A 23254-nucleotide genomic window follows, 5' to 3' on the forward strand; every position below is an offset into this window, starting at 1 on the left:
GGAACGTGACCTAGTTATGCACGTGACACATTTATGGCTGCACTTACTTGATAACTGACTGCACTTAGCTTATATAAAATCACTGGCCACTTTATTAGGTAGACCTTGCTAGTGATGGGTTGGACCTTGACTGATTATCATAGACTTGCAATCGCGATTCGATCTGAAAGTGTTGCGTCACTAGGAGGGCGCAGCCTGGCTAGGTTGGACCCCCTTTTATCCTTCAGAAATGCCTTCATCTCCCCGCAACAATACTCAGTTAGGACCCTACTTAGTCATTGCAGAGTGCACAATGCTTGGTAATCACAAGACTGCCCCCTGAAAGATGCGGGGGTCCCAATACAACCCATATTACTAATAACAATGAAATAACTGAACTGGTTCAGTCCATTTTTGTGATCATCATATAGCTCTGTCTTGATCCAAAGCAAGAAAAGGACACGCACGACCCACACAAGAAAGGTCTCACCGCACAACAACATCTGTTCATTAGTAAATGCCTTTTTATTGTTGAAAGACTTGGAAGGGATTGACAGGGGACTCTGCCAAATATACAGTCTTTTTTAGAGAGAGAGAGAGAGAGAGAGGGAAGACAGAGACAGAATGAGAGGGAAGAGATAGCAGTTAATTTACAAAATTATTAAAAACAGGGAATAACCCTAAATATGAAAAAATTGCCTCCAGTGACATTTTTATGTAGAGGGAATGGGGAAAGAAAAAGCTGACGATGAGAGGAGAGTAAACCAGGAAACACGGTGACTGTACATACTGGTTTTACTGCGTACAACTGTACAAATGTAGTCATAAATACCAAAGCATAGTGTTTTGAAGAGCAGTGCAGTTAATCTATGTACACAAATATTTCACAAATTTAACAACTCCATTGACCACAGGCCAATCCCCTGGCAAAAAACTGCCTTCACAATGCAAACAAACAAACAAAAACAAGAAGCAATAAATATGGAACACATTATTCCTAATTTTTTTTTGTAACACTATTTGCCACTGACGAGATGTTAATGTAAATTACTTCAGCTATCAGATGTCCACGTCCATTGGCCATGTATTAGGCAGTTGCAATATGGAGTGATTCGGAAACAACTCTACTCTGTTTAGAATGACATCAGTGCAGGGCCAGATTAACACACAGGCTAGCTATGGCTGCAGCCCAGGGGCCCACCTGCAAGGGGGCCCGCAATTGGCCAAAGGGGGATCAATAATTACAGCATTGTGACATGATGCATTATTGTCTGCCGTGTCGAGTTGAAGAGAATAATTTTAAATCTTGTTAACACTCCCGTCCACAGATTGGCAAACACGTCCTTAATTGCTCGGAATCTACCTATGTAATTTTGTCAGAAATTGCCGTCGGTGGGGGCCAACAGCAACCTGTAGCCTAGGGACCCCCCTGGCCATCTTAATCTGGCCCTGCACCAGTGTCCATTCATACATTCATCTTGCACATTACACATGGCTACAGTAGTACAGACAGTAATCTATATCTAATTACTTTTGCATTCAACCTCCTTGGTTAAGATTCAGGAGACAAGTAGGCCACAAGCCAACGCTCCCAAAAATGTAAGACAATTTTTGAATGATCACATACATAACATGGTGAAGGTGTGTGTATGTGTTGGGGTAAGGGGCAGGGCTAGTGCATCTACTGCAGCGGGGACTTTAACAGGAAATGATTTTGGGAGGAATTACAGCCACAATCAAACGTTCTGCTTTCATTTGTAGTGTGCATGCATAAGCCTCAGGCCAACAGCGACAGACATGGGTCCACCTTGGCCATAGTACATACAGAAGCACATATCAGACAACAATCATTCTTCTCAGTAGCATCTCAGAAGAGCTAAACCCAGATCGTACGTCTACATAACTAAAAAAAAACAACAAAAAAACAAAAACAAAACAAAAACAAAATAGCACTTGAGTGGGGGACCACATATTGGAAGAGAAATGACTCCATTCTAAAAGCTCGTCAGAGAATACCACAGAATGTGCTCACTTGCCATGAAACAACACAAGTCATTACATTTCTCAGGTCGAATGATTTAAAATACAGGGGGTTGTTAACATCGATCCGTATAACGTTAGTTAGCAAAACAGACATGACACCAAATGGGACATGTATAAATGTAGTACCAAGGTGTTGCGTTTTAGTGACGCTTCAATACCACAATCGACAGTAAAGCATTAGTGAAATCATGATTCATTGCTATATTAATTAGTGGTCTGGGAAGAGAAATAATAACAGTGATTAAAAAAAGAACACAAGAACAGACAGAAGTACAAAGCCCTATATTTGCTGTGCGTGCTGCTGCCTCATTCAAACGTTTCCAACAGGGGATCCCGAAAAAGCAGCTCAAACCCCAGGGAACAGCTTCTTTCTTTGTCCAACAAATGGCATGCTCTGGTCCTGCATTTGCATTCATTTTGCCTGATCAAGAGCTAACCCGGGGTGCATTTCTCGAAAGCGTAGTTGCTAGCCAGTTAGCAACGTGGGCAGTTGCCAATGGGAAATTGCATTGAAACTAGCAAATTAGCTAAGGTAGTAAGCAACTATGGTTTTGAGAAATGCACCCCTGATTGGCTCTTAGTTCTGGAGAGCACTTCCCAACAACGCAGCCAGAAGTGTCAAAAATCCAGTTCAGAAAGTAAGACCCCTGCCACAGTTTCCTTCCAACACAGGTGACTTCAATGAGCAACAGGTCTACCTGTCTAGAGTACTCATTACTATCAGCTAAAGTCGGCTTGTTGGATCAAATCTGTGGCAGGGATTTTACTTTCTGAACCCGGATTGGCACCTCTGACCCAGCCAGTAAGCAACTATCATTGGTTGTGGCTGGCAATGGTGAAAGTGCATCGTAAACAACACGGTAGCCAACATAGTTAGGAACTACGCGTGCGGAGGCGGGAAATGGACCCCTTAGATCGGAAGAACATGGAGTATTTTAAAGGGTGTCTTTACAGTTTCAACACCAAAACAAACAAACAAACCAACACATAAACACACCAGTCCCTCCAGAGGGAGTCCTGGGGTGCATTTCTCGAAAGCGTAGTTGCAAGCCAATTAGCAACTTGGGTAGCTGCCAATGGGAAATTGCATTGAAACTAGCAAAGTAGCTAATGTAGTGAGCAACAATGGTTTTGAGAAATGCACCCCTGATGGATTAGTGTGCACAGGACTGGCTGACTAATTGACTGAAAGCCAGGTCTAGTTACACAAGCCACAAGATCCAAAGAAAAGCAGGGAGCCACTACATTGGGAGATGGAGATTATAGCTACGACGTAGTGACACATGCTTCTAGATGCCTAAAGCAGTCATCTAATCTCCATAGGCAAACGAGTACTGGACCAAGCAAGGTTCTGATGTCATCACGTAATCACAACTATGTCTTCAGCTAATTCTGCCATCAGGTGTTCTGTACAATATTGATCTTTTTCGAATGGCGGGGAGGGGGGAAAGACGTAGACTTGTTAACAGCAGGCTCAACACACTACAGTAGAGGATCAAAAATCAGTGATTCATTCTGAAAAAAACATTATTGACAACTGATTAAATAATAATAAAAATAATAAAAGAATATAACAAGGTAGTGTTTTTCTTCTTTTCTCTCAGGGAGCTCTGAGGCATGAGTGAACAAACAGCAGAAGTGTGTGAGAACATTTAGTCGCTTTTTTTTTTTTGTCTGTATGATGATCACAGGAGGACGCCTCCCAAAGTTCTTTTTGTCTTCTTTTTTGTCTTTTTTTGTTGTTTGTTTGTTTCTTTAAAGCATCTCATCTCATGTCATGATAAAGCCTGGGGAATCCATACGGTGCGATCTCAAACACAGTCAGTCTGTCGTCATAGCCCGCTCCCCAGGTAAACTACAGTTTTCTACTCTTGGTCTATGATGTGGGTGGTGGGGGGAGCGAGGGAGAGAAGGCTAAGGGTGAAAGGGTAAGGTGATGAGAACTTGTCAGTACAGTGTGTATATAACACGTGAGTGGGTGAGTTGGGGTGAGTGGGGTGAGTAAGTGCGGTTTTAGCTAACTCAAGTAGAAAAAAAAGGAGACACTAAATGGAGGGCCAACTCTATGGAGCACTGACTGCTGGAGGAGGAGGAGGAGGAGGAGGAGGAGGAGGAGGCGGCAGGTGTGGAGTAGAGTGGAGCAGAGTGGCAGGAGAGGAGGGGAGAGAGGCCATGACGCCTGATCCACCAGCAAGAGCTGCTTCAGGAGGAGGAAGAGGAGGACGACCTGGCCTCTTAAGTTGCTGTGCGTGCATTTGTGTTTCTCATTTCTGTTGCCGTCATCGTCGTCACTGGTAGAGTCCAGCTGAATGCAGGACCTCCATGAAGGAGCATATCTTTGTTCATGTGTGTATGTTTGTTTGGGTGCGTTTGTTTCTTTTATCCGCTGCTGCGGTCATCGTTGTCCATCGAGTGCAGTTGAGTGCAGGACCTCCATGGCCCCGACTGCCTCCCCACCCCTGCTGCCTGGCTCTCCTGACCCTCCGTCGCTCCTCTCTGGCCGGACCTCACTCTCCGCCTCCGCCCCTCGCTGGAGGACCCCGCTCCTCTCCTCCTCCTCCTCTGCTGTTCACTGGCGGACCTCGTTGGCAATGAGGTGCTCCTCTCCGGACTGGAAGTCTCCCTGGTTGCCCGTGTTGGGGTTGATCATGTCCTCGTCCTGCGAGGACCCCTGGCCGTCGTCGTCGCCGCTGCCCGACGAGCCCGCCTCGTCCGAGGTCGACTCCTGCAGCACCTGGGCTATGTACTAGGGGAGCACAGACACACACAGCAGGAGTGGCGTCAGTATGGCCTCCGCCAACACATTCACTTCATCAAACCGGTCGACATCGATAGGTTGTTATTCCACTTATCTCCCATTTGCAACCAACTCCCATGTATGAATACAGGGTTTGATTATTTATTTACTTTATAAAGGGTCTTGTGTCTTTATTGCTTATAGGATGGCTTGTTAAATATGACTTCTACTTAGGGAAGTGGGGAAACGAAACGCAGACGAATAGTGCTTTAATTTTGAGTAGCTTAGCATGAAAAAAAATACCACTATGGCATTCATTTATGACTTGTATATTGCAACAATATGCCCAAAAACAAGAGTATTTTTCTGTGAAAGACTTTGTTTCCAAACAGAGGGTAATTGCCTCAATGATTCTTTGTCTAAATAGGAAGGTGTGAACTGGGTGGTTGGTTTGGGATGGCTAACAAAATGCAGTTGGGTGACAGAACATAAATTGCTAAATATGATTAGCGATCAGGCGTCATGGTAGTTATATTGGCATGGTACTCTAATAATACCATGATTATGTCTAATTAGAGGAAATTCAAGTGACGTCTCACAAAAAATACATTTCATTACAAACAGCAACTAACATTATTTTCATCCACTAATACATAGGTACAATAAATAGTTGTAGAAGTATAGTACAGCAAACCAAATGGGTTTGGTGTAAGTGGTGTGACTTACAGTGGCTTTGGAGGTCATGGCAATATTCTGAGGACCACCGTTCTCCACTCCATCAACATCCGTCCTGGTGTCGACCTACAAAACATAAAACAGTATGGTTAGTAGTGATGACGAGCAAGCACGCAGTACAACACTACTACAACTGAAGAGACGTTGCAGATCTACAAGAACAGCATGGTTAACATGGTTACCACAGCTGACGAAGAGCATCATGTCATCACTGGTTGACAAATTAAAAGTCATTGTAAAAAGGTAAAGCAATTAGAACAAGAGCAACAAGAAGATGAAGGGGAAGCAAAAGAAAAGAATAGGAATCTGTTGTGTAGCACATTCCATATAAATGATTAAAATCAAATTGCTTCAACAGCGTGGCAGGAAAACACTCTATGTACCATTTTTGAACAAAGACTAATTAGACCACAGACCATTGCTAACGAAAAAAAAGGCAACTAAATGTATTTCTGACCTTGTAGTTATGGGCACTGAGGTATTTAAAATGGCCGAAGACGACGTGGGAGAGGCATACAGTGATGGTGATGATCAGGACCACCAGGGTGAACATGGAGGTGGGAGCCTCAAAACCTGCAGGAGAGAACAGGCAACACAAGGGAGAGATGGGGGTACTTTAGTTTAATATATATACTTTATTGTGTTCATTCAAGTTCATTCAAGTTCAGAACAATCATCAATCAGAACAATCAGAACAATCAGAAGGCCCCCCCTATACCGTTTGTCCTGTGCTCAGACGGTATTCTTTTTTACTTGAAAGTATTTGCATGTACTCCACAACACCCACCCTTTTAACCCTTCTTTTTGCTCCCATCTGCAGGTCTACATCCATCCATCCTCACAAACCCCCACATTTACTCCCCCAGTCAGATCCATTACAAATACTTGGGTTGGCTGTTTAAGACGTCTGTTAAAAATATATTAAGGTGCTGAAAATTGAATAAAAAATCCTTCACACACAGAGGTGCACGCACACACACATGCACACACAGCACTAAACTCCATCCCGGCAACTCCACTATGCTGCAAGGGGCCTGCCTGTCCTGTAGATGGCAGCCTTGCCCACTCGGACTTGCACGAAAAAAGAGATGATTAGCCAGAGGAACCAGTCAGAGGATGGGGGCATACAGCACATACGCTTGCAAACACACACACACACACACACACACACACACACACACACACACACACACACACACACACACACACACACACACACACACACACACACCACGATGAAGAAGAGTAGCCAGAAGAGGCAGAGGATGGGGGCATACTCGCGACACACGTTCTGCATACACACACACACACACACGTGCTGCATACACACACACACACACACGTGCTGCATATACACACAACACACACACACGTGCTGCATACACACACACACACGTGCTGCATACACACACACACACACGTGCTGCATACACACACACACACACACGTGCTGCATGCATCACACACACACACACACGATGAAGAAGAGTAGCCAGAAGAGGCAGAGGATGGGGGCATACTCGCGACACACGTGCACACACACACACACACACACACACACGTGCTGCATACACACACACACACACGTGCTGCATGCATACACACACACACACACACACACACACACACACACACACACACACACACACACACGTGCTGCATACACACACACACACACACACACACACACACACACACCACGATGAAGAAGAGTAGCCAGAAGAGGCAGAGGATGGGGGCATACTCGCGACACACGTGCACACACGTGCTGCATACACACACACACACACGTGCTGCATACACACACACACACGTGCTGCATACACACACACACACACACACACACACACACACACACAAACACACTCACACAGACACAGACACAGACACACACAAATACATACCTTCGCACCACGGAGAAGAACAGTAGCCAGAAGAGGCAGAGGATGGAGGCATAAGCACCACACACACAAGCACAGACAGACAGACAGACAGACAGACAGACAGACAGACAGACAGACAGACACGCAGGCACGCACGCACATACATACCTATTCGCACCACGGAGAAGAACAGTAGCCAGAAGAGGCAGAGGATGGGGGCGGCCACCACCTGGTTGACGGCCCCTGAGTGGATCTTCTTGTCCAGCTTGGAGGGCAGGTAGGCGTAGTACATGTTGTACCTGTCCACCAGGTGCTTCAGGAGCATGTACATCAGGCCTGGGGACAGGGGAGGGACAGGGGGAGGTCATGAATACAGTATGTGAATGGGCATACACGCATGCGTGTAAAACTGGTATCAGATCCTATGGGCTGACAGCAAATGATTGACTATAAATACTAGTGGTGTGCATTGCTGGCACTGCCCTCACGATTCGATTCGATTCGATTCCGATTCGGGAGGTAGCGATTCGATTCAATTCAATTCTACGATGCATTGCAATGTATTACATTTCTACTGAAAGCAAAGCAAATGTTTCATCAGTCATGATGAGGCAATACAAGTAGTCAGATACTGAGCAACATTATTGGCTGTTTTCTATAATTGAACTTTAAAAATTTGCTGCATCGATTCTGAAACTTGTCGCATTGAATTGGATCATCCATGCCCAGCATTGCGTTGCATTGCATTGCCAAATCGATTATTGTTGACACCACTTATTAATACATTGATTCCGATATAAGAATGAGTGAACACAATACAATTAATGAGGCAATACCGTCATGAAGTCACTCGTTACATGCAAGAATGTTTCAAAACACATCGATAAATTACCATAGTAAGATCACATCGATGCCACTACAACTAGTGTGTGTGTGTGTGTGTGTGTGTGTGTGTGTGTGTGTGTGTGTGTGTGTGTGTGTGTGTGTGTGTGTGTGTGTGTGTGTGTGTGTGTGTGTGTGTGTGTGTGTGTGTTGGATAGAAAAAAAGACCTCTGTGTGTATACATGATGGTGTATGTGTGAGTACAGTTTACACAGTGGTGTAGTCTACTTTTTTGAGGTGGGTATACTGTATATTTGAGCGTTTTTTGAGGTGGGTACTGTATATATTTGTGCTATTCTAAATAATGGATCAATCAATTTTAAGTGGGTATACTGAAATCCCTGAAATTTTTAAGTGGGTATACTGCGTATACCTGCTTTCTACGTAGACTACACCACTGAGTTTACATACGGGATATTTCAGGTCACCCTCACAGGTAGACAAGTAGAATTGCAAATGTAGTGCAATATCAAGCCGTCTTTAAAAAGGTTCCCCAGCCTATCCTTCATTCTTAAAATATCTAAAATACATACTTTTTATATACTAAATACATTTAAGACATTACAAACATTAGATTTAGCTATTTTTAGGTCTTTACAACTTACATGGGTAGCATTATATTTTAGGCACAATGAAATAAAGATGCCTGGACCTCTGTGTTCGGGCTGATGATGTCACAGTGACCACCTCCACTCTACCAGACTGAAGTTTCACAGGTGCAGGTGGCAGAGAGCACCCTGACCAACTGCCAGTTTTTAAAGATTTGAATTTGAATCTTAGAATGCGGATGATAGAATCCTATAGACGTCCTTGACTCCTACCCTGGACCTGCCTGCATTATCAACTGCCATAGAACCAATAGAACCTCTCCACTGAGCCAGGACATTTTTTTGTTTTTCGTTTTCAGAAATTCACACAATAGAAGCTAGGAGTGGGCGGTATGGACGGTATACTATCGTAAAAGGTATTTTTTCCATCAAGGTATGGATTTTGGCCATACCGTTCTACCGTGATATAGCGCATTGCATCCTGCAGATGGCAGTATAGACAACGTTTTGAACATCCACCCGACTGACTGCCTCAAGTTGTAGCAATGTGGTTGTAGAGAAACAGCACAATCATTTCCTTTGAATAAGCTTCAAGTGTAAAATGTATGGTTAGTGTAGTGAACTATTGTTTGAAATGGTATGTGATGGCAACACATTTCGATTCTGGACTCCACAATTTACTGGGCACGAAATGCAAGCTAACTAGCTAACAGCCCAAGTCATTCATGTCTATGCTGGTGTCTGAGAAAATAAATGTGCTTATTATATGGTTGTGACGTCATCCGTCGAATGCTCCATTCATTTCAACGGGGCTCCCCAACGTTCGGACGTCTGTTATTTTTCGATAACGGACGGGTTGGTCTATAACAGACTGCTGTCAATGGCAACAAGACTTTTCACTGCTAAAGCGACTTTTCAACAAGACTCTAATCAGCTGCTGTGATAGACAGCACCCGTTGTCCTGGCTACCGCTGTCAATGGCAACAAGACGTTCACTGCTAAAGCCACTGGCTTGTATAGGCTACAAGTCAGTGGCTAAAGCGAATGTTTCATATCACTCCGCAGGGGGTCCGGTCTTTTGTCACTCTAATCAGCTGCTGTGATAGACAACACCTGTTGTCCTGGCTAGCCTACCTAGCTGTTGCCTAGCGGTGTTCCACAACGGCACTGTTTTGTTTTGCGCAGCAACAATCTTAACATTAAATAGGTCTAAAGAAATGGCCCCGCATGTGTGAATCATTTAAGTACATCCATATAATAAGCGGGTTAACTTTCGGCGAGTCGGTCGCTTTGTGGAATAGCAGCACTTCAGAGAGAACAAGACCCCTCCGCTCCGCGTCGGGGTCTAAAGATTCTCTCTGTCGTGCTGCTATTCCACGGTAGCGACCTTCTCGCCGAACGTTAACCCTTACTTAATGTGCTAACATTGGTTGCCTTACATTTAACACATTGCGCCAGCCATAACAGCTGTATGTTACTGTTTCCAGTTGAGATAATATCATTCATGATATCTGATTGGGTGTTAGTAACTAAAATGACTGTTCACTGTTTAGAATGTGGCATTAGCGATTTCGCTAACGTTAGCACGCTAACCGCTGGTGCAGTGAAAGCTGCCATTGCCATTCAAATGCATTAGTTCCACAGCCCTTATAAGAAGTCTTCCTAAGAGTATCTGTGTTAGTTCTGCAATGCATTGCTAACTGCCTCATGTGAAAGTTCGTTTTTCTTAACTTTAACAATGACAGCTTAAACTATTATGCTTGGCATAATCACAGATGCAAGCACACATTTCAAAATTACCATGAACAACTCCAGAAATAGAAAAAAAGGTGCAATGAAAGATGTAGTTGATACAATCCACGTTCAGTTCTATTTACTCTCAATGTGTTCAGTTTGACACACCCCTCCCTTTTCCCCCTCTCTACCGTAGTTTAACCCCTTCGACACTTGGTGAAATTGACACTGTTTATTGGGAGGGAAAGTGGAAAACAGCGATCCTAGCGGTTACGTTCCAAACACCAGGGTGATCCTATTGAAACTCCCATAGACAAGTTTTTAAAAAAATCCCACAAAGATATGACTTGGAACTATAACACCAGACACATTTTTCAGCGTACACAATAGCATGAACTACTACCTGTGAAAATCTTAAGTCATTTTTTGCCCTTTTAAGAAAAATAGAAATTGTGCCAATCTGGTCGGAAATGGACTACAGCTCCCAGCATGCTGTGCTTCACGCCTCGTTGACAACACAGAGAAACAAATGAACGCGAACGAACGCAAGTTCTTCGCATATCTTCACATTCTTGTAATCCTATGAGTTCCACGTTGTCTTCTTATTACACATATATACACGCGATCATTTTGGTATGGTTTTAAATTCTCTAGTAGATATGATGGCTTCTGTGGTGACGAGTAACCACCTCTCTGGCTCATGTTTGGCTATGCTAATTTGGCTATGCTAATTACATGGAGTAAACAAGCCACACATGCCAGTCAGTGTAGTTCTGTATTAGCTTTTTAAAGAATATTAAAATCAGCTCAGATCAGTGAAAAACCGAACATTTTACCACCTGATTCGATAAAACGGGCCAACATGCCCATAATATGACTGCCACTACTTCTACTTCGTCGTCAGGGCCGAGATGTAATTTTTCAAAGAAAAAAAACATTCATTTGTTGCAGGGGGTTGGAACGTTGCCAGCAGGGGGCGATGAGATTACTTTCCCTCCCTATTGGGTAGCATTGCATTGCATTGCAAAATGCATTTTACATAGGCTAGTTTTTGCTTATTTTTAAAAAATGTAATGGCAAGAATTCACACATACAGTCCCAAGAAAAAGTTTGTACACCCTTTGAAATTTCTTACATTTCTGTCAAAATTTATCATAAAACATGGTCTGATCTTCCCGGAAATCTCAAGAAGGAACAATCAGAGTCTGCTTTAACTAATTCCACACAAACATTTACATGTTATCATATTTTTATTGGCCATAAGGCTATAACATTCACAGGACAGCAAGGCATAAGTAAGTACACCCTTGCATTAAATAGGTTTTAACCCTCAGTTAGTTGCAATATCCTCAACCAGACTTGTCCTGTAGTTGCAGATCAGATTAACAAAAATATCTGGATGTATCTTGTCTCCCTCTTCTTTAGAGAACTGCCTCTCGTCAGCAAGGTTTCTGGGATGTCTGGAGTGCATAGCTTTATTGACTTCATGCCATATAATCTCAATTATTTTTAGTCAGGGCTTTGACTGGACTATTCCAGAATGTGTATTTCATTGTTATGAAGGCATTCTAATTTAGATTTGCTTCTAAAGTATGGGTTGTTGTCACATTTCAGCACCTATCCTCTTATGTGCTTCAACTGTGTGATAGACTTCCTCACGTTTTTTCTGTAAAATATCACAATAAACTTGAGTTCATTGCTCCACTGATAATAGCAAACTTTCAAAGGCCTGAGGCAGCAAGGTAGCCGCATATAATGATGCTCCCGCCACCATACTCAGAAGTGGAGATGTAACCAAGAATAACTAAAAATGGGGTTCATTCTGCCAATCTAAAATTAATGGGGTTTCTGTCCAAAAAAAATATTGCTGCACCTTTGAGGTTTGCGAAAAAGCATTTATATGCTTCATAAAATTACTGCAAAATATTCTGTAGACCAACGTTGAAACCAAAGTTGAATTTTTCAGGGGAACACATAGTATCATGTTTGGAGGAGAACTGGAGTACCACACCTTCACCAAAACATCATCTCCACCTTTGAGTATGGTGGCGGGAGAATCATTATATGCGGCTACCTTGGTGCCTCAGGCCCTTGTCAGTTTGCTATTATCAGTGGAACAATGAACTCAGAAGTTCATTGAGATATTTTACAGAAAAAATGTGAGGTAGTCTGTCACACAGTTGAGGCACACAAGAGGATGGGTGCTGAAATGGGACAACAACCCATATTTTAGAGGCAATGACTTTTGAATTGCTTCATAACAATGAAATACACATTCTGGAATAGCCCAGTCAAAGCTCTGACAAAAAAACATTTGAGATGATATGGCATGAAGTCAAGAAAGCTATTCACTCCAGATATCCCAGAAACCTTGCTGCAGAAGGACAGTTTTCTAAAGAAGAGGGAGTCAAGATACATCCAGATTGTTTTGTTAATCTGATCTGCAACTACAGGAAACATCTGGTTGAGGTTATTGCGACAAACTTAGGGTTAAAACCTATTGAATGCAAGGGTGTACTTACTTATGCCTTTCTGTCCTGTGAATGTTTACATCTTATGGCCAATGAAAATAAGTAAACTTGTAAATGCTTGGGTTGAATTAGTTAAAGCAGACTCTGGTTGTTCCTTCTTGTGATTTCCGGGAAGATCAGATCATGCTTTATGACCAATTTTGACAGAAATGTAAGAAATTTCAAAGGGTGTACAAACTTTTTCTTGGGACTGTATATGAAAGGACATTGCGTAATTTCAAAAAATCAAATGCAAAGGTTAAAAAAAATGTGTTTTTTTTTTGTCATTTTGCAACGCTTCAATTTTAAACAAATGTACAATACCGTGATATATACCATGATATATACCGTGACTAAAATTATACCAAGGTATACATTTTTGGCCATACCCCCCACCCCTAATAGAAGCCAAGTCCATATTTTTGATTTTCTGCGGGAATACAGTCTAAATAAGATTCCGAGCAGAGCATTTTAACTATATTAACCCATTTTAGCTTAAGGCACCTACAAAAGAATGCCTGCTGAATGCTTAAGCCCTCTTAGGTGCCCTCAGCCTATAAAAACCTAAATATTTCAGCCTCCGAAGCACAAAAAGACACAAAAGAAGTGAAAAGAGCGAACCTGAAGACGCACGAGGGGAAACCCATTGTTCACTCCAAAAAAATAAAGAGAAAAAAGAACGGTATCCAGTGTGCGGTGTTTAATGAACTTCATGTCATATTGATCAAGTTTTCCTGCCTTACACCTGCACCTGGACAACTGAAGGCTGTGCACAAGGACTTCCATGTACTATGAAAGGAGTTGCATTTAAAAGCTCCTCTGCATTAGAATGTGTTAATTCAGCTCTAACATACCCACATTTTGAATTTTAAAAAATCCCAAATCTCATAAGCCTGAATGCTGCGTCTATGTCGTTCCAGGCACCTTGGGCAGCACAGTGGGATACTGAACAAGACAGACACAACCTATTCTGAGACCAGTTCCCAGACATCTAGAGGTGAAACCAAGACCACATAGCATCAATTGACTGCCGCTATTTTTAGTCTGTGTAACATTGGGAGCAGAACTCCAGCGTGAGGATGTTAGTCCTACATCAATGTAAGATAAGGTAGGTTAGGTAAGGTCATATTATGTGCATACCTTATTTCCTTGTCAACACAGGCAGAGATCAGTACAATAAGTCTCTAGGGTCTTACTTTGCTTTCATGGATGACCAAATGGGGAGTTCTTGAGATGACAGTGGGCCGTGGATCATTTGTGGGCAGAAGTGACAGTTCAGTGTCCATATCTAACCAAGCCAGAAGTGCTGTGTCATCTAGTAAATGACAGGGTGTTTTGGTCACAAAAGACTCTTCTCTTTCCAGACTATTTACTGCACTAATGTCTGAGATGGCCCAGACCCGGGGTAGATTCTGAGTCATGCTGTGTGGGTGTGTGTACTCTACTTAATCCTGTGGTAATGTACTTTAAACAAAAATAACCCTACTTGGCATGTGCACTTATTGTTCTGTATCTGTGCACTTTGTATTGGCAAGCTTTGCACGTATGCTAAGATTATGTCCTCGGTTGTTGTAAGTCGCTTTGTATAAAAGAGTCTGCCAAATGTAATGTAATGAAATGGAACGTAATGTGTTCAGCAAGTTTGTCGATACCGTCTGCATTTGGGTATAGCCCATCTCTGCACTGGAATGACATGCTCCCAAAACAATTCAAAGTTGTCTATAAATAAAGCCACAGTTTTCCACTCAGTCCTCAACCAATAAGTGCCAGAAAGGGGGATGCACTGGTGCATTTGCATTCACACTTTTGAGCTCCCTAGATGAGGCTTTCTAAACTTTGACTGCAGACAAATGAGTAGAGTGCAGCAGCATTAACATTGTTCAGAAATAAAGGGAAGGGAAAAAAACCTCGTTCTGGCGCCCTTGCCTCAGCCAGGTCGACTGGACCTGCATCGTAACTCAGCCAGAGCGAAAGTTGTACGAGTTTTCCCTGCTAACTGCACTAAATTGATCTCACTTTCTTAAAAAAAACATACCAGCTGACATGAAAAGAACATTACTGCTAGACAGTGCAGTACACCCAACCTGCCACAGCAAGGGGTCAGCAACCTTGTCTTTAGCACAAGGCCATTTTTGGTCAGAAATGCGGTGCAGTCAATTGTCTCGGGTCACGGGAGAACAACTGGAGCCATTGTTCAAGAGAGGGGCACGAGGACATTGAAACATAACCTACATTTCAAGCACAAAACCTTTTAAACGTACTAATAGGCTTCATAAAGGCCATTTTATTTTTTTTACAAATGCACAATGCATCGTTGGCTTTAAGCCTTCAAATTACATGTCCACAAGGGGCAAGAACTCCCTAAAGAAGATAAGAACTTGAATGAATGATGAATGATGCCCATCTCTATTTATGAGCAACAGACGACCTCAGGGCGGGCGTTAAACTAGAGGGCTGCGTGGGCCAGTGATCCGTGTGCTAGGGCATTGTAGGCTACTACAGATCTTAATCTCCAGATGAGAAGATGGCTTAAGTGGGGGGAGATTAGGGAAACAATGCCCCTAGAAGGACACAGGGGCACAGGGAAATTCCAACCCTGTCTGGGCCATCTGATCTGAGAGACAGAACTGTGGTGTGGTGGCTTTGGTGAAATCTGTTGCAAGGTAACACACCACAGGACCAGGTTTTCATCCAAAGTATCTGCTGATTTAGAGTGGCAAATGTAGGTACACTGCATATAGGCAGCCCTTCCTCACACTCAGGAGAGGAGTGTAAATCGGTGGTTCCCAACCAGGGGTATGTGTAGCACTAGGGGTACGGGAGCACACTGCAGGAGGTACGTGGAAAAGTGGAAAGATAACAAACACAGCCACATTGGGATAGAGAAAGAGGTATAGAGCATGATTTCGGGGGGTTACTCATGATATGACAAAAAGTCTTAGGGGGTATGCAAGACAAAAAAAAAGATGGTGTGAATGCTTTGTAATATAACAAATAAATATAGTAAAATAAGTGAAAAAATAGATCAGCTTAGTCATTGTGTGTCTATCAACCCTATGGATTGTTGGAGTGCCATAATATTACATCAAAACCTACCGAAGGGCACGATGATTGGGCAGGTGATGCTGTAGGTCATGACCACCGTGAAGACGTTCATCAGCCAGGCGTACGCCGCACCAAACTGGAACTCATACGCTTGATGCTGGGGGGGAGAGAGAAACGACAAGGGTGTTACAAGGTCATCATTCCACCCTGGAAACTACAACCAGCATTTTGAGGGGTTGCACTGAATAATTTCACACCTTTATCTGTTCTGCAAAATCGTTATTTTACTGAATGATAGTAGTTGATGTCTTCCATCAATTAGGGTTTCGGGTCTGCTGCAAAAAACTGTCACTTCACCAGTAGAAAGTGACAAAGGTTTGACCCACGTGGACTGATACTGAAATGCCATAATATTCCCTGCACAGTTTGGCACTGCTTTTTTCCCCCCTGCCTTCATACCGTTGTGCCACCCATGCAACAAATTGAACCCTACCAACTGCCTCATCTATCCATCAATCTATATGCCTGTTCATTGGGAGCTCAGTGTTACATTTGGTTTCATCTGACAAACTTGTATTGAATTTCATGCACACAAATGATGGCAAAATGGCATTACACACTATATATGTCCAAACCTTAAGGCAATACCTAACTGAATATACATTATATTACACTACACGTAGCTGATGCTGTTATCTAGAGCGACTACAGGGTATTGGTTACAGTCCCTGGAGCAAAGAGGGGTTAGGTGCCTTGCTAAAGGGTACTTCAGCCAAGGATGAAGGTGTAGAGAGAGGTAGGAGATAGAGGGTGGGATTCAAACCAGCAACCTTCTGATCTAAAGCCCATCTCTTTAACCATGATCAGACCACTCTGTCCCGCATATTAATACTGGACATATGAGCAAGGCACAACACTACAGACTAGGGGTGTAAATCACAGCCATCATGACTATACGATATGGTATCGATTTCTGAAATCAGGGATTCGATTTTTTTCGATACTTAAGAATTCCCCACAATACGATACGATTCGGTTCGATTCGATTTTTTCCAATTACTTTTCCACTACTATTGCGTTATGGAGCTAGGGCATTGCACAGGGGCCAGCGATTCGATTCTTTTCGATTCTCAAGAACGCCCCACCATATGATGCGATTCGATTAAATCGCCGACAGATGCTTCCGATACATCGATACATTTCGATTTTATTTACATCCCTACTACAGACTGTGGACTACTATAAGCAGCTTGTGATGGGAACGGACCCGTTTGACGTTCCTCCTCTCCGCGGCGGAGCGGGCTAGAAGGAGTCGTATCATGTACATGAGCAGACCGGGGATCCGCAGCAGGTCCATGGCGTTACCGATGAATGCCGATGCGATCACGTAGTTCACGAAGAATGCACCGTTGTCCGGCAAGAACACACACCTAAAACGGTACACAGACGCAGTTAAAACTCAAACCACAAAGTCAACAATTGAAAGGTGCACAACAACTATTTTTTGGAAAGGTACTTCCATCTCCCCGGTGTCATGTTGTCATTATGGTGTCATTATGAAAGGCATTTCACAAGGCCTCCCAGATACTCACTCAAATCTCACTTTTCCTTTAGCCAGGAACTGTGTGTCAAATAACCAGCGGAAGAAAACATCCAAACTGCAATTTGAAAATAACATTGACAAAATCACAAATGAAATTAATTCAACTACTCAAGTGCAAAAATACAAGTTTACGTGAAAGAAATATGAAAAAAAATGTATATATATAAATATATTTTAAAAACTCATGTTATGTAAAACTAATGTACAGTATATACAGTGCTGTGTTTTTCAGAGGCTGCAGTACCTGGTGAGCCCCAGAGAGGGCAGTAGTAAGACCATGAAGATGAGGAAGGTGTAGCACTTGTGCATGGTGGTCCTGTTCTCCCCAGACCTGAGAGACATGAGACATTTGTCAACAGTTGGCATCACTGTTGCAATTCAAGCACCAGACATTTTCCATTCTTTAGCGTAACACTGAACCATTAGCTTAAAGTAATCTCAACAGTAGTCGAGCTAAACCACCGGTAATCCAGTTGCCTGCAATTTAGCACTCATGACGACCACTTGTGATTTGGACGAATGAGAAACATCACAGGCATACTGTAGAGCAGCGGTACAGTTCCCCGCATGCTTCCAGAGTACTGTGTCTGTCTAAAGATGGAATGGGTCTCTGGTGGAGTTTTGAGACTGCTAGAGAACTGCTCCGGTTAAGCACGCCACTTGGTTCAGTTTACATCTAATGTCAAACTGGCCAAAGTGTTCACACAGAAAATCCGATTTTTAGTGGGGCACTGAAAAGGAACCAAAATAAAAACCATGACCTTCATCATCAATGACATGACACTATTTTTATACATGTTTGTTATGCAATACCTTGCAAAAATACAATTGGGAAGTTATTCTCCAACATGGGAAAAGCCCCAAAAAGTCACTTTACTCTGGTAGACACCATATATTTCCTCCCGGGGAGTTGGGGAGAAACCTAAGCATGAGGTCAGAGGCAACACCCAGAGGACTGAAATGAGAAGCAAAATGCAGTGCAAGGTCCAGGAGGAGGTCAGGTGAAGTGAAGTGAGCTGGGGTGAGGTGGGTACCGTATCCAGTAGGGCTGTAACGATATTTTACTGAACCGAGAAACCGTGATGATTCGCAGAGCCATAAAACAGTATCGCTGTGCAAGAGGGCAAAATCGTTATACACCCTTTCAAAGTTCTGTTGCTCGTCAGTCCAGAAAACAGCCACATGTTATTACGAGATGGTGGTGCTTCCAAGCTTCACATCATCATCAGCATCATTATTTTTAAACGTCTTATTTCTAACTTCTGTAACTTATTCAGCAAACTAATTCATTAAAAAACACGGTAACACTTTATTTTAGGGATACATCTATTAGCACTAATACATACAATGTTAATGCCTGCATAAGTAACTTGTAAGGCATGTACTAAGCAAATGCTAAGGCCTACTAGGTCCATACTAAGGTTAAATTGGTAATAAATCCCTATTGTGCAAGAACAAGACATTTGCGAATACATAGCTAACAAATGTTTGATTTTGCTTTGTACATGCCTTACAAGTTACTTATACAGGAACATTGTATGTATTAGTCCTAATAGATGTATCCCTAAAATAAAGTGTTATCAAAAACACATTAAACAAATTGTGGGGTTTTCAGAACCGCAGGTCAAAAATTGTAATACGAACCGAATCGTGAGTTGGGTGTATCGTTACAGCCCTAGTATGCAGTGGTGGGTACTTGGTGTGTGTGTGTGTGTGTGTGTGTGTGTGTGTGTGTGTGTGTGTGTGTGTGTGTGTGTGTGTGTGTGTGTGTGTGTGTGTGTGTGTGTGTGTGTGTGTGTGTGTGTGTGTGTGTGTGTGTGTGTGTGTGTGTGTGTGTGTGTGTGTGCAGAGTAACCAGGAGGTGAGGTGAGGTGAGGCGAGGCGAGGAGGGGTGGGTACCGTGTCCAGTGGGCCTCGAAGAAGGCGGAGTAGTAGACGATGGTGGGCAGCAGGGCAGAGAAACTCCACAGCAGCAGAGTGGGGAAGAACTGGGTAATGATGGGATTCTGGAGGAGGAGGAGGAGGAGGATACAAGGAGCACAAGGAGGGGGGCAACAGAGATGGAGAGATGGAGAGAGAGAGAGGGAGAGAGAGAGAGAGAGAGAGAGAGAGAGAGAGAGAGAGAGAGAGAGAGAGAGAGAGAGAGAGAGAGAGAGAGAGAGAAGGAGGGTAAGATGGAAGGAGGGGAGGGGTGCAACATTATTACAGGGTGACATTAAGCTGGCAGAGTGAAATTCTAAAAGGGAGGTTTAACTTGACATGGATTTCATCCATAGAAATACTTAAAATATATATTTTAAAAACTTTTATATATTTTTTAATATGGCTATTACTGCCCGTATTATTATTACTGCATGAGCAGAAAAAAAGCCTCAGTGCAATAATAGGAAAAAAGTCTTAATAATGATTAATAATGGTTAATCAATTATCGACTTGTGGACGCACTGATTAATTGAATCGCCAGCTGTAGGATCGATGCATCGATTCAAACGATCGATTATTATTTACACCCCTAGCTCTCACTGGAAATAACGGACTAGCATAGCATTAGCTCGCCAAAATATCAGTTGGCTACTGTTTAACCCATTTTGTCCTAAGCCCTTTTTGGGAAAGGGTGCCCTCTTCCTATTAAATCCTAAATATCTCAGTCTCTGAAGCACATACAAACATGAAATGAGTTACATTTAAAAGCCAAGACCCTCCCCTTGCATTGTAATGTGTCCATTCAGCTCTAACATACCCAGATAGTTAATGAAACAGCTAAAATCTCAAAATCCTGAAAAAACTGTATATGTGTCTCTAGGACACAATGGGTTAACCACAGATTCTGGCTCTTGTATTCACATGTACTTCATCCCAAATGATTACCATGTCATTTACAATACTTGGCTCGACATGAAGAGGTTGGTCGTCTCACCAACATTACTTAGAGAAATAAGAGAAATAAGAGACTGTTGAAAAAAAACCCTTTTACTGAACCCAACTTCACATTTTTACGTTACGTAAACAGCATGGCTGTTTATTGTGTGCAGTGTCCATCATTCATGCACTGCATTTCTGATCGTTGTTAGGGCTTCTTTAAGTGCATTAAATTTCCAGCATGAAGACCCTACACACTGAAACATACGTAGAACCCGGAGTGCAGAGGTACACCATTTGGGACACGCGGATTGTCACCTGATTTTGTGTGTCAGCTGACCTATGCATAATATACCAAAAAAGTAAAGAGACAGAGATCAGGCTGATGTATGTTTACTTAACCCCTTAGCGAGGAGCCTATGTTATAACCTTAGTGTCACCAAAATTGTAATGTTTATGTCTTAATCTGTTACTTGAGGCTCTCGTTACTGTCAGAGCAATATTGTTATGATGTAGTTGAGTATTTTCTGCATATAGTGAATAGGCGACCCCATCTGCAGTAAAATGCTACCATTGTTTCCAAAATAGAACCTGGAGTTTAGACAATCAAACAAACGCTCAGGTTACACAAAAGCCATTCCCTCTGTTTCACTTACTGAAACACACAAACACATCCACACACACAGCCTTTAAGTGCTCACCTATTACCAGACTACTGTGCTCCCATCCATTAATAACCTTCAATAAGAATGCTTATTTTATACTGAGGTAGTCTTCCAAACATGTCCCTTTGTTCTCACACTTTGTCTGGAGAAAGGGTGCCTATATTGGTCTCAGTAAATGCAATTTGGGGTGGGACAGAACTCAACGTGCATTCGGCAATACCATACATTATATGCCCATATGCCCATGGGGGAGCAAAAAAAAAAAATCACCAATACGTAAAGGGCCAAATTTAGGCCAATTAAAGAAGAAGCGTCTGCTAAATGTAAGGTAAAGTAACATCGGCTCTTACCTTAAGGTACTGCACGGGCTTGGTGACGTTGAACCTGTCCATGGTGGAGATGATGATGGCGGGCGTGGTGAGGAAGAAGAGCAGGAGGAAGAGCAGGCAGTTGATGACGAAGCAGCGCGCCCACCAGGGGAAGCCAGCCGTGGACAGGTGCTCCCTGTTAGCAGACACACAGTCACGTCATTGCCAGTGGAGACACGCATTCATGTCATTACCAGTGGAGACATGCATTCACATCATTACCATTGCAGACATGCATTCACGTCATTACCAGTGGAGCAGGGGTGATAGAGCAGGGGAAAAAGTTCAGGCTCAGAATTTTTTTTCACTAACGACGACGACAAGATACTGCATAGTCACGTAACGTAGGCCTATTTTGACATATTATTCAAACATTTAATAGCCTGTGTATGACCATTATTCAAGCCTGATAGTAGGGGAAAACCCTGAACCTGTAACACTTTCTGAGATAAGAATAACTTAATGGCTAATTATTATCAATGTTTTTATTTTTGCAAACTCTGTCAAGCCTGAAATCAGGCATGGAGCCTGAATAGTATCAGCCCTGGTGGAGACATGCATTCATGTCATTACCAGTGCAGACATGGATTCACATCATTACCATTGCAGACAGGCATTCATGTCACCACCAGTGGAGACACGCATTCATGTCATTCTGAGTAAAAACACACATTCCCACATCATTTTCAGTGGTGTAGAGAACATGTGCGAAGGATATTCAAACTGCAGAGTGAGGTTTGTGCTCCTTGTCAGAGAGCTGCACTGTAATTGACTTACAAACCCCAACTCCGATGAAGTTGGGACGTTTGGTAAACAGTGAATAAAATCAAAATGCTATCATTTTCAAAACATTCAATCTATTCATTAGATGGAGAATAGTGAAAAGACAACATATTAAGTGTTAAAACCGAGAAAAAATATTGTTTTGGGGGACATATGTACTTATTTCTAATTTGATAAATCCAACACGTCTCAAATAAGTTGGGACGGGGATCAGTGAAATTTTGTAAACATCCAAATAAGATCAAACAACAAAGAAGAACATTTCAAAATGAATTGTACTGACGGACAATATAGGTGTCCAGGTATAAGATCATCACAGAGAGGCTGAGTCACTCAGAATTAAAGATGCAAAGGGAATAATTACCATAGTTATTACATACATTTTTGAATTCCCTTTGATTTACCACGATTGAGTGTATATAAGACATATTTTTCTTACTAAAATCATTGTATAGGTTCATGACACCATGAAATATATATTGGCTGTAGTCTCACTCTAATTCCTGGAGTGCTAGAGCTATTGAAAATTGACCATATTAAGAATGCTTAATGCGTGCAAATGATACAGGGGTGTAACATTCTCCTAAGCACCTGAGCTCACTTGAAATAAACCCAGAAGACATGGGAAACTGTCCTTTGCTTACAGAAGTCAGCAGAAGTTGTAGAAGTCCATTCTTTTTGACAATAATAGCGCATTGCACATCCTGTGCTACAGTGAAAATGGACCATCCAACTTGTGTTAGTGCTAACTTCAAAAGTCAGCCTCCATGATGGCATGCGGGTGCAGTAGTGCATTGGTTAAGATGTTCTCACTCATCTGTAGAGTTAAATACAGTGCTGAATGGTATAAATGGGTTTTAAACAGCATGAAAAGCCACTC

The 23254-nt window shown here is 42.6% G+C and overlaps 1 protein-coding gene across 2 annotated transcripts in view; it reads right to left on the bottom strand.

Moving 5' to 3' along the window:
* Positions 1-481: 481 nt before the first annotated feature.
* Positions 482-23254, bottom strand: part of LOC134440999 (CSC1-like protein 2) — a 75913-nt gene continuing 53140 nt past the window's right edge. For both annotated transcript variants that reach the window (XM_063191184.1, XM_063191183.1), the window contains 10 exons: positions 21574-21727; positions 19599-19705; positions 17944-18030; positions 17689-17754; positions 17364-17526; positions 16148-16253; positions 7546-7713; positions 5952-6067; positions 5486-5560; positions 482-4768 (listed from right to left, as the gene is read on the bottom strand). In XM_063191184.1, coding sequence (XP_063047254.1) covers positions 4592-4768; positions 5486-5560; positions 5952-6067; positions 7546-7713; positions 16148-16253; positions 17364-17526; positions 17689-17754; positions 17944-18030; positions 19599-19705; positions 21574-21727 — 1219 coding nt within the window. In that variant the 3' untranslated portion in view covers positions 482-4591. The remainder of the gene's footprint in view (positions 4769-5485; positions 5561-5951; positions 6068-7545; positions 7714-16147; positions 16254-17363; positions 17527-17688; positions 17755-17943; positions 18031-19598; positions 19706-21573; positions 21728-23254) is intronic.

The sequence above is a fragment of the Engraulis encrasicolus genome, chromosome 24 (assembly GCF_034702125.1).
Source record: "Engraulis encrasicolus isolate BLACKSEA-1 chromosome 24, IST_EnEncr_1.0, whole genome shotgun sequence".
In the NCBI taxonomy this organism is placed as follows: domain Eukaryota; kingdom Metazoa; phylum Chordata; class Actinopteri; order Clupeiformes; family Engraulidae; genus Engraulis; species Engraulis encrasicolus.